At 35.4% G+C, this 16,739-nt stretch overlaps 1 protein-coding gene across 4 annotated transcripts in view; it reads right to left on the bottom strand.

Annotated features, from left to right (window-relative positions):
- The window catches only part of MTMR2 (myotubularin related protein 2), a 115,379-nt gene that overhangs the window by 34,273 nt on the left and 64,367 nt on the right, over positions 1-16,739 (bottom strand). For 3 of the 4 annotated variants that reach the window (XM_063092720.1, XM_063092721.1, XM_063092722.1), the window contains exons 3-6: positions 16,487-16,562; positions 9,350-9,444; positions 9,082-9,192; positions 810-911 (exon numbers count right to left, since the gene is read on the bottom strand). In XM_063092720.1, the coding sequence (XP_062948790.1) occupies positions 810-911; positions 9,082-9,192; positions 9,350-9,444; positions 16,487-16,562 (384 nt within the window). The remainder of the gene's footprint in view (positions 1-809; positions 912-9,081; positions 9,193-9,349; positions 9,445-16,486; positions 16,563-16,739) is intronic. The other variant, XM_063092723.1, reaches the window with a different exon arrangement.

Raw genomic sequence — 16,739 nt, 5'->3', positions numbered from 1 at the left:
ATTTCCTTCACATATCTTTTGTAGGTTTTGTAGATTTACTTCTAAATATTGAAAGAAAATACATTTTAAAATGGTATCTTCTGATATAATAGACTAGTCTGACATCACAGATAACAACAGTTAAGCAGCTATGAAGTTTATGCTAAATTTTCTAAAATACACTAAGCTTTTTATTTTTTGGCATGCAACAAAAAAATGAAACTTATCATTTTTATAGACAAAATGGCAGAAACTATTATGTAAAATAAGAAATTTCAAACTGCAGTCAGATGACCAGTGTTGACTCGAAATTCTATTCCCTACTAGCCATGCTCTTGAGTCAACTGTTTGCTGATCCTGGTTTCATCTCCAGAATAGGAATAAATAATCTCTACTACCACAGGGCTACTGTGAAGCTGAAGTGATATAACATAAATCAAGGAGCCTATCACTGTTGATAACACACAGTAGGAACTCAGTATTTTCCCACCTTTCCCTCCTAAATTACTAGTTTTTAACTGTCAGCTTTCAATTAAAAAGGAGATTTCAGTCGCAATGAAGACTACATATAGCTTTTCATCATGGAAACAGCATGGATAGAAAGATGATATAATTATAGAATACTAGCTCTGGAATGGACCTCAGAAATCAGCTAGTCTAGCTTCCTCAATTCATACCTAAAGAAATTAGCCTAAAAGATTAGATTAAACCTAAACTATACATCTGGTTAAATGTCAAAGCAGGGACATAAATGTCAAGATTCTAGACAGCCTACACAAGTTTCTTTACACTACATCAATAATTATAATACATATTTTTCAAAGATTTACCAGGCTATTAGAGACAGGAAATGCATATTTCATTAGATTCTCAAATATAGATCTTCTTGTTCGTCCCTCAGGTTTATGAGCAAATCGTAAATTCCTAATATCCTAGAAAAGATTTAGAATCCACGTTAATCATTGTTTGCTGACTTTTTATTTAATCAGTAAATAAGGTTACTTGCAACTATCTTGTAAAATGTTAAAATCTATGAATGTGGGATGCAAAAATAAATCAGACAACAGTTCCTGGAGGCAGGGGAATTATAATGGTTTATTAGGAGAAATAAAAAGAAACACAAGGTCCTCTAATACAAGGCAGAATTTGGAGGGCAGAAAATTTACCTATGCTTATGGACTCAAGATAGGGCAGTGTAAGAGGCAGCATTTGACATAAGCATTGGAGATTAGAGATATTATATCTGAAGCTTAATATCATGACTGATACATTCAATTAGCATATGCCCTTCCCCTGTGAAAACCTATTTTCTTTCATGAATTTCCCTATTAAAAACCTGATTAGCTGTTGTTATACTTCATATGTGTCTTCATATCCTTTGTGTCTGGTGACTACTTTCCTACTTACTCCTTCCCAGGACGCATTTCCATTGGATCTTCTCTTTGCAAATCCCCTACTGCTATAATGATACAAACTGCCTAAAGGTGTTCCTACACTCCATATCCAAGTTCTTCCACTTTTACTGGCAAGTAAACTGAATAATTTGGTTGATGTTTCCAGGTTCTACAGTCAGGTCTAAAAACCAAGGTTTCCTTCCACTATTTGCCTTCAAGCAATTTTCTATGCTCAGGCTGAACGCAGATATTAATTTTCTGGTTTACTGATATCTTAACAGCACTAAGAAAAATATTTGGGATTAAAAATAATTTCAAGACTATTTTATTTAAATGTTTTAATCTAGGCAGAATTCAAACTAGCATTATTATACCTTATTTTGTAAAACCAAACACAGGGACAATACACTACAGTGTACCTACAATTCACAAACAAGTAAAACACTGTATTACAAAACTGATCCAATACCAGAATGCTAGCTGATATCTTGTTTTCCCTTGTAAATATCTTTATTACTAGTAGAGATACTCAGAATTACTCTGTTAACCACAGAGCTCTCTGAAAATACCATAGCAGAGGCCCTACAAATGTTTGGGTGAATTGATAATGGTCTTATTTAATGGAAAGAATTATATTTAAAATGATCACATCATCTTATATTCTATGGTCTATCTGCTATTAGACTACAGAAAAATGCAGAGGAGACAGTGCGCTTGACATAAAGTTGACAGCTATTACACTCACAGAGCTGTTCTGAATATAATGGAAAAACATAAACTTACTAAGTCATTAGCTTTACTACCAGATTCACAAAACTTCTAAGATTAGCTTAAGAAAGTATCTTGAATTATACAAATACTGTTTCTTTTAATTTTGGCACTGGCAGAACAGCAAAAGAAAGGAGCAATGGGATCTAGAATTGACATGTGCACTGATTTTATTTAGGCCATAATAAGGAGAACAGTGACCTGGAGAAGTGGTACATAGTATTAAATACCTATGACTTAATGGTAAAAATGTAATCAAAGTTTCAATCAATTATCAATGCATTTAGAGAATGCCATTGGACATGAAACTGGGGAAGGTATACAACATCAACTTTTTTCCCACCATTGTTTCAGAAACAAATATTATGAGAACTAGAAACAGAAAACATAGGTGATAACGAATATATTATATCCAACTCTTCTACTACACGGTACTATGCTTTACAGGAGCCAAGGGCAATCCCCTCTGCCCGGAAGCAGTGAAGAGAGCACACCAAAAACAACACTTCCATGTGGGTGGCTAACCACAGCCACAACCACAGCCATGGCTGCTGCAAAAACAGTGCAACACCACAGCAGTAGCCTTAGCCACCATGCAGGTGGCCCACCAGACACTCAACTGCAGTGACACAAGGAGACTCAGCACCAGAGACCAGAAAAAGAAGAGAAAGTCACTCTCCTCAAAGCCCATTCCAGAGTAACAGAAGAAGCAACTGCTCTACCAAATGACCAGACATCAACCTAGAGAAACTAGAAATACAAAAACCCAAGAAACTATGACACCATCAAAGGAATACAGTAATTCTCAAAGATTAGACTCTATAGAACAGGAAACTCTTGAAATGACTGAAAAGGAATTTTGAGGAAAAACCTGAAGGAAACACAATGAGATACAAAAAGACTCAGACAACATACTGAAACAAGAAAAAAAAATCAGGATATAAAAGAGGAAATTTACAAAGGGATTAGTACCTTAAAAAAGAATGTAGCAGAACTCATTGAATTGATTCAATCAACAAAATAAAAAACACAACCAATAGCTTAAGCAGCAGGCTAGAACAAAGCTTAAGCAGACAAAAGAATTTCTGATCTTCAAGATAGGCTTTTCAAAATAACCCAGAAACCAAAAAAAAAAAAAAAAAGGAAAAAAGAATTTCTGAAAAGACAGAAAATCTCCAGGCCAGGGGAGTGCACGCCGACCAGATACATGCCCCTGGAGAAGCCTGAGACCCACAGCAACCACATGCCCCAAGGCAAAAGCATGACCAAGCAGGTAGGTGCTGCTGCCACCGGACCCCACCAGCCCGGCAAGTGTGCACCGACCAGAGAGGCCCCGCTGGAGAGGCCCGAGAGCCATGGAAACCACATGACCTGAGGCACCAGCATGAGAACAGGTAGGCACCACTGCTGTACTCCCAGCCCAGCTGAATCCCCACAGCCCAAAGAGGCCCGAACCTTCCGCCCCCAGGCACTGAGGCAGCCATGCCAAACTGGCAGTCCTGGCAGGATCCTAGCTGGACAATAGTGCCAAATGAGTAGACCGTGAAATCCCTTACCACAATGACTAAGCACCAAAGGAAAGATACCAGAAATATGAAAAATCAAGAAAGTACACCACCAAAGGGTAATAACTCTCCAGCTCTAGATCCCACAGAACAAGAAGCCCTTGAGATGACTGATAAGGAATTTCAAGCAATAATTCTATGGAAATTATATTGTATCTAAATGAGATACAAGAAATCTCAGGAAGACAACACGAAAAAGAAGCCCTTGAGATGACTGATAAGGAATTTCAAGCAATAATTCTACGGAAATTATATTGTATCTAAATGAGATACAAGAAAACTCAGGAAGACAACATGATGAAACAAGGAAAAGTATACAAGACCTGAAAGAAGAAATGTACAAGGAAATCAATACCCTGAAAAAGAATGTAGCAGAGCTTGACGAGCTGAAGAATTCATTCAAGGAAATAAAAAACACAACAAAGAGTTCAACCAGCAGGCTTGCAGAAGCAGAAGAGAGAACTTCTGACCTTGAAGATGTGCTGTTTGAAATAACAGAGGCAGACAAAAAGAAAAAAGAATTAAAAACATTGAAGAAAATCTAAAAGAGATATCAGACGTTAAGCGCTCAAATATCTGAGTCATAGGCATTCCAGAAGGGGAGGAAAAAGGAGATTGCATCAAAAACATATTCAACAAAATAGTGGCAGAAAACATCCCAGGTATAGGAAAAGACATAGCTCTTCAGATTCAGGAAGCTCAAAGATCCCCAACTGTACTCAACACAAAAAGGGCTTCACCAAGACATGTTAGAGTCAAACTGGCAAAAATCAAAGACATAGTGAGAATCTTAAAAGCTGCAAGAAGAGAAGCATCAAATTGCCTATAAGGGAGCCCCAATCAGACTAACATCTGACTTTTCATCACACACCCTAAAAGTCAGAAAAAAATGGGATTATATATCCAAAATACTAAAAGACAGAGATTGCCAGCCAAGAATACTTTACTCCACAAGGCTATCCATCTGAAATGAAGGGCAAATAGTATATTTCTCAGACAAACAAAAACTGCAGGAGTTCACTACCACATGACCAGCCTTACAAGAAATTCTCAAGGGAGTACTTGGTTTGGTACCTGAAAAATAACTACCACTGCCATAAAAACTCAACAAAAATCAAAACACACTAGTAAAATAAAAATGCTAACAATGAAGAGAGAGAAAAAAAAAAAAAAGCTTATCTACCACCAAAGAAACCAACAAATGAAGTCAAACTGTCCCTGTTTGCAGATGACATGATCCTATATATCAAACAGCCCAAAGCCCCTACAAATAAACTCTTGGAGTTGATAAATGATTTCAGCAAAGTAGGGGGATACAAAATCAACACACAAAAATCAGCAGCATTTCTATTCTCCAATAGTGAACATGCAGAAAGAGAAATCAAGAAGGCTTGCCCATTTACAATAGCCACCAAAAAAATAAAATACTTAGGAATAGAGGTAACCAAGGATGTGAAAAATCTCTATAATGAGAACTATGAATCACTGCTGAGAGAAATTAGAGAGGACACAAGAAGATGGAAAGATATCCCATGCTCTTGGATTGGAAGAATCAACATTGTGAAAATGTCCATACTACCCAAAGTGATCTACAAATTCAATGCAATCCCCATCAAAATTCCAATGACATTTTTCTCAGAAATGGAAAAAACTATCCAGACATTTATATGGAATAACAAAAGACCACGCACAGCCAAAACAATTCTGAGCAATAAAATAAAGCTGGAGGCATAACACTACCTGACTTTAAACTATACTACAAAGCCACAATAACCAAAACAGCATGGTAGTGGCATAAAAACAGACACACTGATCAATGGAATAGAGTAGAGAATACAGAAATCAACCCACACACCTACAGCCATCTGATCTTTGACAAAGGCACCAAGCCTATACACTGGGGAGAAACTGCCTCTTCAGCAAATGGTGCTGGGATAATTGGATATGCATATGCAGTAGAATGAAACTAGACCCATACTTCTCACCAGATACCAAAAACAACTCAAAATGGATTAAAGAATTAAATATATGTCTTGATACAATAAAACTGCTTAAGACATAGGAGAAACACTCCAGGAAGTGGGACTCAGCACAGACTTCATGAATAGAACCCCAAAAGTACAGGCAACCAAAGGAAAAAAAAACAATGGGATTATATCAAACTAAAAAGCTTCTGCACAGCAAAAGAAACAATTAACAGAGTTAAAAGACAACCAATAGAGTGGGAGAAAATATTTGCAAATTATACATCTGACAAAGGATTAATATCCAGAATATACAAGGAACTCAAGCAACTTTACAACAAAAAAACAAGTAACCCAATTAAAAAATGGGCAAAAGAGCTAAATAGGTATTTCTCAAAGGAAGATATATGAATGACCAACAGACACATGAAAAAATGCTCAACGTCACTCAGCATTCGGGAAATGCAAATCAAAACCACACTGAGATACCATCTCACCCCATTTAGGATGGCTAATATCCAAAGGACTGTGAATGATAAATGCTGGCAAGGTTGCAGAGAAAAAGGAAATCTCATACACTGTTGGTGGATTGCAAAATGGTGCAGCCTTTATGGAAAATGGAATGGAGGTTCTTCAAACATTGCAGATAGATCTACCATACGACCCAGCTATCAGAGTACTGGGAATATACCTAGAGAAATGGAAATCATCAAGTCAAAGGTATACCTGTACTCCAATGTTCACTGCAGCACTCTTTACAATAGCTAAGAGCTGGAACCAGCCCAAATGTCCATCATCAGATGAGTGGATAAGGAAAATGTGGTATATGTACACAATGGAATACTACTCGGCTATAAAAAAGAATGAAATACTGCCATTTGCAACAACGTGGATGGACCTAGAGAAAATTATATTAAGTGAAACGAGACAGGCACAAAAAGAGAAATACCACATGTTCTCACTTATTTGTAGGAGGTAAAAATAAATAAATAAACACACAATTAAACTGAGGGGGCGGGGAAGAAGACAGAACAATCACAATTCCTTGAAGTTGCAACAACAAGTGAACAGATATGAGGTTGTTGGGAGGAATAAGGGAGAGTGAGGGGGGAGGGAGGTTTTGTTAATGGGCCATAATAATTAACCAAACTGTATATTGATAAAATTAAGTTAAATTTTAAAAAATGTTAAAACTTCAGAATAAATATGCTAAGCAATTTACTCCACTTGTCACAGAGAAACAGTGATGCTTTTTTCTACCAACCTTGTTTTTAACCAGTAATGGTTTTAAAAGCATTATATATACACACAACAAATTTTAACAATGGTGCCCACCAGAATAAAGGCCTGGACAGAAATATGTGTTAGGAACAGAATCAATAACTGCCAATGTATGTAAAAAAAAAAAAATTAAACACACACACACACACACACACACACACACACACACACACACACACACACACACACACGTAGATAGACACACACACACACACACACACACACACACACACACACACACACACACACACACACACACACACACACACACGTAGATAGATTCCGAAAATCTAAGAGAGCTAACAGACAACCTTAAGCACACAAACATTTGAATCATGCGTGTTCCACAAGGGGAGGAGAAAGAAAAAGGCATGAAAAAACTACTCAATGAAATAATAGCAGAAAACTTCCCAGGTATAGGGAGAGACACAGACCTTTAGATCCAGGAGGCTCAGAGATCCCCAAACAGATTCAACCTAAAAAGATCCTCTCCGAGACACATTATATTCAAACTGGCAAAGCTCAAAGACAAAGAGAGAATCTTAAAAGAAGCAAGAAAAAAGCATCAAGTTACCTATAAGGGAGCCCCTATCAGACTAACAGCAGTATTCTCAACAGAAACTCCACAGTCCTGAAGAAAATAAGATGATATATTCAAAATACTAAAAGAAAAAACTGCCAGCCAAAAATAATATACCAAGCAAGGCTATCCTTTAGAAACAAGGAAAAAATAGTATATTTTCCAGACAGACAAAATCTGTGGAGTTCACCACCATACAACCAGCCCTAAAAGAAATCCTCAAGGAAGTCCTACATCTGAAATCTGAAAAATGATAATCACCACCATGAACAGACAAGAAAGAACAAAACCCACTGGTAGAACAAAAATGCAAATAAGAAAAAAAAAGAAATTTAGTCTTGCCACCACAAAAAACCATAATGACAATGTAATGCCCCCGCTTTATTTCCAATATTAGTAATTTCAGTCTTCTCTTTTTTTCTTGGTCAGTCTAGGTAAAGGTTTGCAAATTTTGTTGATCTTTTTAAAGAATCAACTTATGGTTTTGTTGATCTTTTTAAAGAATCAACTTCTGCCTTTGTTCTTTATTTCCCTTTTTCACATATTTCTGCATTGTTATTTCCTTCCCTACCTATATCTGCTTTTGGTTTAGTTTGCTCTTCTTTTTCTTTCTATTTTCTTAAGGCATAAGTCTATATTACTGATGGAGATTTTTCTTATTTTTAATATAGGAGTTTACAAGTATAAATTTTCCTCTATGCACTGCAGGAGCCTGGCATCCGATAAATTTTGGTATGTTAAAAAAAAAACCTTATTTGACCATGATATACACATATCAGAACTTTTACAATTAGAAAATATAAAAATCACAAAGAAGAAAATAGAAATCACACACACAAATATCAATGTAATCTTTTCATATATCCCTTTAGATTCTTAAGTGATTGTGTGTATGTGCAGGAATGGATTTGGAACTTCTTTTTCTACTTAACAATCATTATGTATACCTTTTTCTGTCAATAACATATTGCTATTTTTCAAAGCTGCATAATATCCAACAGAAAAGAAATTGTAAATAAATTTAAGTCTAATAGTATGGATCTTATTCTTTTTAATATGTCAATCTTACAAGAGAAAAATTGTATCTCATTTAATTGCTTTTCTGGGATAACTAGTGAAACTGAACGTTCAAAACAAAAGTATTATCCCTTAAATGCTCAATGTTAATGTTTCTAATTTGTAAATTAAAGGTAATAATGTCTATTGTGCTTAACTCACAGAATTTTTATGAGGCTAACAGTGAAATAATAAATGTCAAAGTACTTTATATGCCGTAGAATACTATGCACATTAAAGAAGGTCATTATAAAAATAAGTTGCTATGAATTTGTGAGCATATTGAAATACGTAGACTAAATTAGGCCAAGATAATTAAGTGTAATTCATGAATCATCTTTTCTCTTATGGCTGAATTTTGTTTTCTTCTACTAGAATGACATTTCTAGAATGAAATCCATCTGATATTTTGGAAACCGGTTTCTAAACAGAGGGTCTGTTGAATAGAAAGTTTTTCAAACTAAACAAAATCACATACAAATTATAACATTTACCTTGCACACAGTTTCTAGTCCATAAGAATTTTCACCTCGACTTGAAGCACCACCAATTTTTTCTACTCTACTTATCACACCAAGAGAAGCATCTAAAACAAATGGGGGGTCCTAAGGGAAGGAAAGAAAAAACAAAATTGATACTGTATAATTATAGCTCACAAAAACCTTAATCAGAAATCATTTAATTAGAAATGATCAAAAATGAACAAAACTGGATATGAACAACACACACATACATATAAAAATCAAATTCAACAAGTCTTACCCGTTCCATGCTTTTGAAATATAACCTGTAATTCGTGACTGTCAAAGTTCCTCGTACAGCACCAGTGAATGGACATATATAAGTTACATCTTTGGCTGAAAAGGTAAAAAGTCCATATTTTACCATACATTATGTGCTATTAAATACTACTTTCTTATCTTATAAAATTGTTCTGATTGCTAGTCTAATTTATGTTCAGAAATCACAGAATCAATGAGTCCAAGACACCTTAGAAGCCTAATCCACGCTTCCAACCCTGCACTATGCATTATAGAAAGGAAGGACTGAAGAGGTTGAGAGACTTTTCTTCCCCTGAAACAGAACAGAAGGAAACAAAGATGGCTATTATCCCCTTGGATAAAATAGGCATGGTGGTTGGAGTAGTGGGGTGAAGGAGTGCTGGTAATGGTGGTAAGTAAATGTGTCAAAGCGCAGTCACTGTTCATCTCATCACAGTTCCTCGACCACCTCAGTAATCTCCTGGCAACAGTCCATTTTGGCGACATTCCTCTAAAAATACAATACCTAAAACATATATAATACCAGAAACTCCTAATCTGATTATACTCCTGGGAAAAATATTGTACTTAAAATGAAATGTATACAAAATATAATTAGTTATACAAATATATTCAAATGCATACAAAATATAATTTGTATACAAAATATCAGTATTATAAAAGGATATTATATTCCTGACCAAGCAACTGATACACAACTTTGTAGAGAAATAATCACAGAAACATTTTATTAAATGATAAATGATGAATCTACACAGCATTAATGCTTTTTAAGTCCATACTACCCAAAGTGATCTACAGATTCAACGCAATCCCCATCAAAATTCCATGACATTTTTCTCAGAATTGGAAAAACAATCCTAACATTCATATGGAAGAACAAAGACCACGAATAGCCAAAGCAATCCTGAGCAAAAAACATAAAACTAGAGGCATAACACTACCTGACTTTAAACTATACTACAAAGCTATGGGAAACAAAACAGCACGGTACTATCATTAAAACAGACACATGGACCAATGGAACAGAATAGAGAATCCAGAAATCAGCCCATGGACCTACAACTATCTGATCTTTGACAAAGGAACCAAGACTACACACTGGGGAAGAGAATACATCTTCAGTAAATGGTGCTGGGAAAACTGGACATTCATATGTAGGAGAATGAAATTAGACCCATACCTCTTACCATATACCAAAATCAACTCAAAATGGATTAAAGAATTAAATATATGTCTTGAAACAATAAAACTCCTTAAAGAAAACATAGGGGAAACACTTCAAGAAGTAGGATTAGGTACAGACTTTATGAATATGACCCCAACAGCACAAGCAACCAAAGGAAAAATAAACAAATGGGATTATATCAAACTAAAAAGCTTCTGCCCAGCAAAAGAAACAATTAATAGAGCAAACAACTGAGAGAGTGGGAGAAAATATTTGCAAAATATACATCTAACGAAGGATTAATAACCAGAATATACAAGGAACTCAAACAACTTAACAGCAAAAGAAAAAAGTAACCCAATTAAAAAACGGGCAAAGGTGCTAAATAGGCATTTCTCAAAGGAAGATATACGAAATAGGCATTTCTCAAAGGAAGATATATGAATGGCCAACAGACACATGAAAAAATGCTCACCATCACCTAGCATTCAGGAAATGCAAATCAAAACCACTCTGACATACTATCTTAGTCCAGTTAGGATGGTTAATATCCAAAAGACTGAAAATGACAAATGGTGACAAGAATGCGGAGAAAAAGGAACCCTCCTACACTGCTGGTAGGTCTGCAAAATGGTGCAGCCTCTACGGATAATGGTATGGAGGTTCTTCAAACAATTACAGATAGATCTACCATATGACCCAGCTATTCCACTGCTGGGTATATACCCAGAGGAATGTAAATCATCATGTGGAAGGGATACTTGTACTCCCATGTTTATTACAGCACTATTTACAATAGCCATGAGCTGGAACCAGCCTAAATGCCCATCATTGTATGAATGGATAAGGAAACTGTGGTATATCTACACAATGGAATACTATGCTATTAAAAAAAAAATGAAATACTACCATTCATAGCAACGTGGATGGACTTAGAGAAAATTATATTAAGCGTAATAAACCAGGCGCAAAAAGAGAAATACTGCATTTTCTCGCTTATTTGTGGGAGCTAATAAAAATAAATAAGTAAATATACGAATGAAGTGGGGGAGGGGAATAAGCAAAACAATCACAACAATTCCTTGAACTTGTTAAGACAAGTGAACAGATATGATGTTGATGGGGGGGGGAGGGAAGAAAAGGAGGAATTGGCAAAGGGACACAAAAATCAACTATATTGTATATTGATAAAATAATTAAAAAAAATAAAAATGTACTCCACTTTAAAATAATTCATTAATTGATCAGGCAGGATAACTCAGCAATCACAAGCTCAAAATTTTATTTAAAACGGCAGAGTTTATAATGCCAAATATGCTTTTATATCTTAAAATATTCATAAATTCACACTATGACATTACTGCAGCAAATCAGCAGATAAAGGAATATCTTCATTGTTCCAAGGAAGTAAGGCACAATTCTGTGGAGCAACAACTTTCTAAAAACCTTTCATGAGGCTTCTGAGAAAATTTAAGGCCATGAAATATGTTTAATAAGGTATTACAACTTCCTGACTTTGCTGCTTATCCATCACTTTGAAGGACTGACTGCTTTGTACGGAATTTGAAAGGAGACTGATCTTTTAACAATTATCTCTAACCTTCAAAATAGTTCCCTTAGGAATGCTCAAGTATGAGCTGTGTTTTTAAATCACTGCTTCCAATGCATGTTTCATTTAGAGGGAAGTTTTAAATAAACCCATCATTATAGAAAGATACACAAACTTGCTTTGCACGCTTTTTTTTTCCCTTATGAATTTTTACCTCAACTAGAAAATCTTTATTCAATGTTACTAAAAATATTTCTGGATTCCCTCTAGAGCCAGTCTTCTTATGCAAGAAAAATCAGTCTTATTACTCTATATCCCACCACATGGTATGTCCCTCTTGGTTCAATGCTTTTCTTGTCACACCTTCCCCTTTATTCTAAAATAATGAGATAATATACATGAAAGTACTTCTAAAATTGAAAGTAGTATATAAATACAAGAGTTTATACCTATATTATTATTGTCATTAGTCTCTGTTTTGTTCTGTTCCCTTTTTTTTTTTTTTTTTTTGTCATTTTTGTGACTGGCCGCACCGCGCTCAGCCAGTGAGCACATCGGCCATCCTTACATAGGATCCGAACCCGCGGTGGGAGCACTGCTGTACTCCCAGTGCCGCACTCTCCCGAGTGCGCCACGGGGTCGGCCCTTGTTCTGTTCCGTTCTATCGTTCCTCCTCAGGCTAAATCACTCTATGCTCAGCAGAAGGGAAACTGTGAGTGACTAGGAAACTTACCAGAGCAAATGACAATAACAACCAGCATTGGTGACCTAGCACTTTAGAGTTTAAAAAGCAATTTTTAGCAGAGTAACTCATTTAACTTTTTTAACAACCCCTAAATAAAAGAATACAATTATCCATAACTTTTAGATGAGTGTACCTGGGCTCAGAAAAGTGAAATAAATTACCTATTGCTTCACAACCAGTAAGTGCTATGATTAAAACTTTAATCCAATTCCTCTGACTAAAAACTCAGACCTCTTTCCACCACATCATGCTTCCTTCTCTCCTATCGCAAAGCTAAGCTACTAACTTAGCACAGTCTAACATCTGCCTCATGCATTAAAGGCTGAATTACTGCCATCTGCCAGTACCTCTACTCCTGAGGTAGCCAGGCCATAATGCTCTGTTACTTTCCTAAAGCATTCTGTTGATGCTTGTGACACTGCTTTAACGTTTTTTTAAAAAAATCTAAACCTTTATATAAAGCCAACTAAAACTCCAAGGTCTTTTTTACATGAAAAAATATATGGAAGTTTACCCTAACTTTAGACATTTTCCCTATTAAATTTAATTTTTTTGCACAATAATCAAGTCTGTGTAGATGATTTTAAATTAGGATATTTTAAAAATTATATTTCCTGTAAGTTTTTCCATAATAACCCTATCTAGTGGTACCAAAAGATTCTTAGATCTACTAATCCTCTCAAATTCTCACTGAGATCAGAAAAAGAATTCATAATAGTTTCTGTAAGGTATACCAAAATTACCTTGAGAATACATATCTATGAGGAGGATAATAAAAATATACAAATAAATGTAACAAATGACAGCATGCAACATGTATAGAAAGAGAGACAGAAAAACATACTCAGTATACAGAGTAGGGAAAGGCTATTCAGCCATGGGGTCAGAGGAGTGTTCAAGGAGCATAAGCATCGGAGTTGCTCCCCATGGCAGCTATCCTTTAGATAGGGAGAGATGGTGACAAAGCACCTAAGGCAAAAGAAGAACTTAATCCAAGATACAGAAGTGGGGAAGTAAAGTGAATATTCCTGACAAAGGTAAGTGCCTAGACTGGCTCTCTCCAATTTGTCTTGTACACACTCTCTTCCCTCCTCAGTTTCCCTCCCTTGTTCCTCTTCTCCCATATAACTATAAAATATTAGTGTTTATAAAAGCTATGTTAATGTCCCTCTTCTCATTCTATTTACTCTCTTGAGTTATTTTCCTCCTGTCATCTTCAATTAATGATCCCCAAATATGGACCTCAAACCTAGATCTCTCTTCTAAGCTCCCACTTCTGTTTATTGGATATTTCCATTTGAAGTTTCTCATAAGTTCCTGAAATCCAACACACAAAAATATTATAACAAGTGTTCATGAAAATGGAGAGAATATAAATTCAAGAAATTCTCAGAGTGGACTCCTCCAGATCTGGTAACTGACTGTATGTTAAGAGTTCAGAGATGTTTGAGGTAATGGGAAAAAAAAAAATTGGTGCTTGCCAGGGTTTCGGGGAAGGAAGGAGGGACAAATAAGTGGAGTGCAGAGAACTTTTAGGGCAGTGAAATTATTCTGTATGATACTTTAATGATGAATACATGACTTGTGCATTTGGCAAAACCACAGAACTGTACAACATAAAAAGGAAAATGTAAAACTGAGTTAATATTAATACAAGAGGTCTTTGAAAAGTTCATGAAATGACTGTATTATCTTTAATCCAATTTTTCCACAAACTTTTTAAAGTGCTCTTGTATATCACTATTGGTTCACAATTGTAACAAACGTACCACACTAATGTAACAAGTTAACCATAGGAGAAAATATACATGTAGGGGGTGGGGGAGCAGTGGGACCTATCTGTACCTTCTGCTCAATTTCTTTGTAAACCTAAAATTGCTATAAAAATAAAATCTATTTCTTAGTGGAAAAAAGGAACTCAGAAAAAAGGAACAGTCTAAAATGACAACCAGATTTCTGACTTGAGTGAATGGACAACTAGTATTGATGTCAACAGAGAGAGAATGCAAGAAAAAAGTAAGCTGGGGTTAAAGGTGATGATTTCAGTTTTGGAGATGTTGGGTATTAGGTTCCTATGGGATATGGAAGGGCACGTGTCAAAGACAGAAGCATTTGTTTACATGCATTAGGACAGAGGTGCAGACTGAAAATACAAATTTTGGAGTCAGCAGCCAATATATGGTAGGTAAAGTTACTAAATTAGATATGATCAACTGTAAAGAGTATATACAAGGAAAAAGGTAAACGGGTCATGGATGAAGTCCTAGGAAGTGTTGATATTAAAAAAAGAGAAGGACCAAGTGGTAACTTGATAGTCTTTTATAAGACCATATATCATAGTGGAAGCAGCATGGACAATAGGTTCAATGTAAGAAAAAAGAAATTCTCACAGTGCTAGATATAGCTTTATTAGCTGAGTAATCTCCCTATGCCTTAGTTTCCTCACCTACAAAATGGATTAATATGTTTCTCAGAATATTACTCTAAGAATGATTAACTATGACAGTAAGCACTCAATAATCATAACTATTGTCAGTATATAATATCCATTGCTGATAATACATATCTAACTCTATAAGTAGTTGAGTAGATAGAGAGTTTAGTATATACATAGGCTGAGTAGGAAAAAATACTGGGGAGGTTTTTAAAGAAGAGTCAATAGCAAGGGACAAATATCACACTAAGTGCTAAGAAACTAAATTTTGGCTGGCTGGTTATTTAGCTCAGTTGGTTAGAGTATGGTCTTGATAATACCAAGGTCAAGGGTTCAGGTCCCAGTAATGGCCAGCTGCCAAAAAAAATAAAGGAGCAGCTAAATTTAGTTGGTAATAACAAGCCATTTAAAGAATAGTTTCCCCCCTTTGGCTTGCTAGAAATGACACCTAGCCAGAGAAAATTAAGCATTTCTTAAATTCTTTTTAAAAATTCTGATTGATAATAAAATGAAAGATGGTATACACTTGGGCTAAAAAATAATTTACTTCATTCTCTTAACATATTATTTATCAAAATCTATTAGTATTTTGTAGACTATCAATCACACAGATGAAACAAAGCAAAAGCAGGAGGACAAAAACACAGCTTATATGCTCATTTTCAGTTTTCAGTCCACATTATAAGTATTAGTCTAGACAGAGAAAGGCATCTATGTACAAAAATGATTTGCTTTGCAAAGGACATGAAATACTTTCATCCAAAAAAAATTGCCTGAGTTTATTCAGAGAAGAAAAACATAGTGGAGGCAAACAAGACAGAATGTGTTTTAGAAAAATTACTTACATGAAGTGACAATTCCATGTTTTTATCTAGGCAACCCAGTATCTGAATGCAGTAAGTCAAAAAATGAAATTTTCCTTAACAGAATTCAGCAACAGTTTAAAAAATAAAAAGTCACCTACTTTCAAAGAAATAAAACAAACGAGAGTAAAATATAATTTAATTTGCATGCTTCCCAGTAGTCCAAACTTGAACACTACCAACAGGTCCAGGCCTAGCTTGCAGAATACACTAAGATGTTGGGAAGGGTGCAGGTAAAGAAGGCTGCTGGACAGGAGGTGTCTCTGACAGCCAGTGTTTTCTCTGTATGCTGACGGTACTAAGAAGCCTCCACAGTCAGAAGGGAGAAGGAAATTAAACAAAAAATACCATTACAGACCCATGTCTTTAATATTTTCTCCTGGAAGCAAGGGTGGTTCTTCCATTTCTGCTAATTTGTTTGACTCCCTCAGGACCTGGAAGGGGAGGAGGGGCAGCAAGAAAAGAAACATTTTTTTTTTTTTTTATTCAAAGGTTAATTTTTCACTCAAATTTCAACTAAATGTTTCTCTTATTTAAAATATAACACCATATCACATATACTACTTTAAATCAAATTATAAAAACTGCAATATTGGCATTTATAACATATA

Source organism: Cynocephalus volans, chromosome 4 (genome assembly GCF_027409185.1).
Source record: "Cynocephalus volans isolate mCynVol1 chromosome 4, mCynVol1.pri, whole genome shotgun sequence".
NCBI classification, from domain to species: domain Eukaryota; kingdom Metazoa; phylum Chordata; class Mammalia; order Dermoptera; family Cynocephalidae; genus Cynocephalus; species Cynocephalus volans.
The sequence above is the reverse complement of the archived record's forward strand: the minus strand, read 5'-3'. Positions and strand labels throughout refer to the sequence as shown.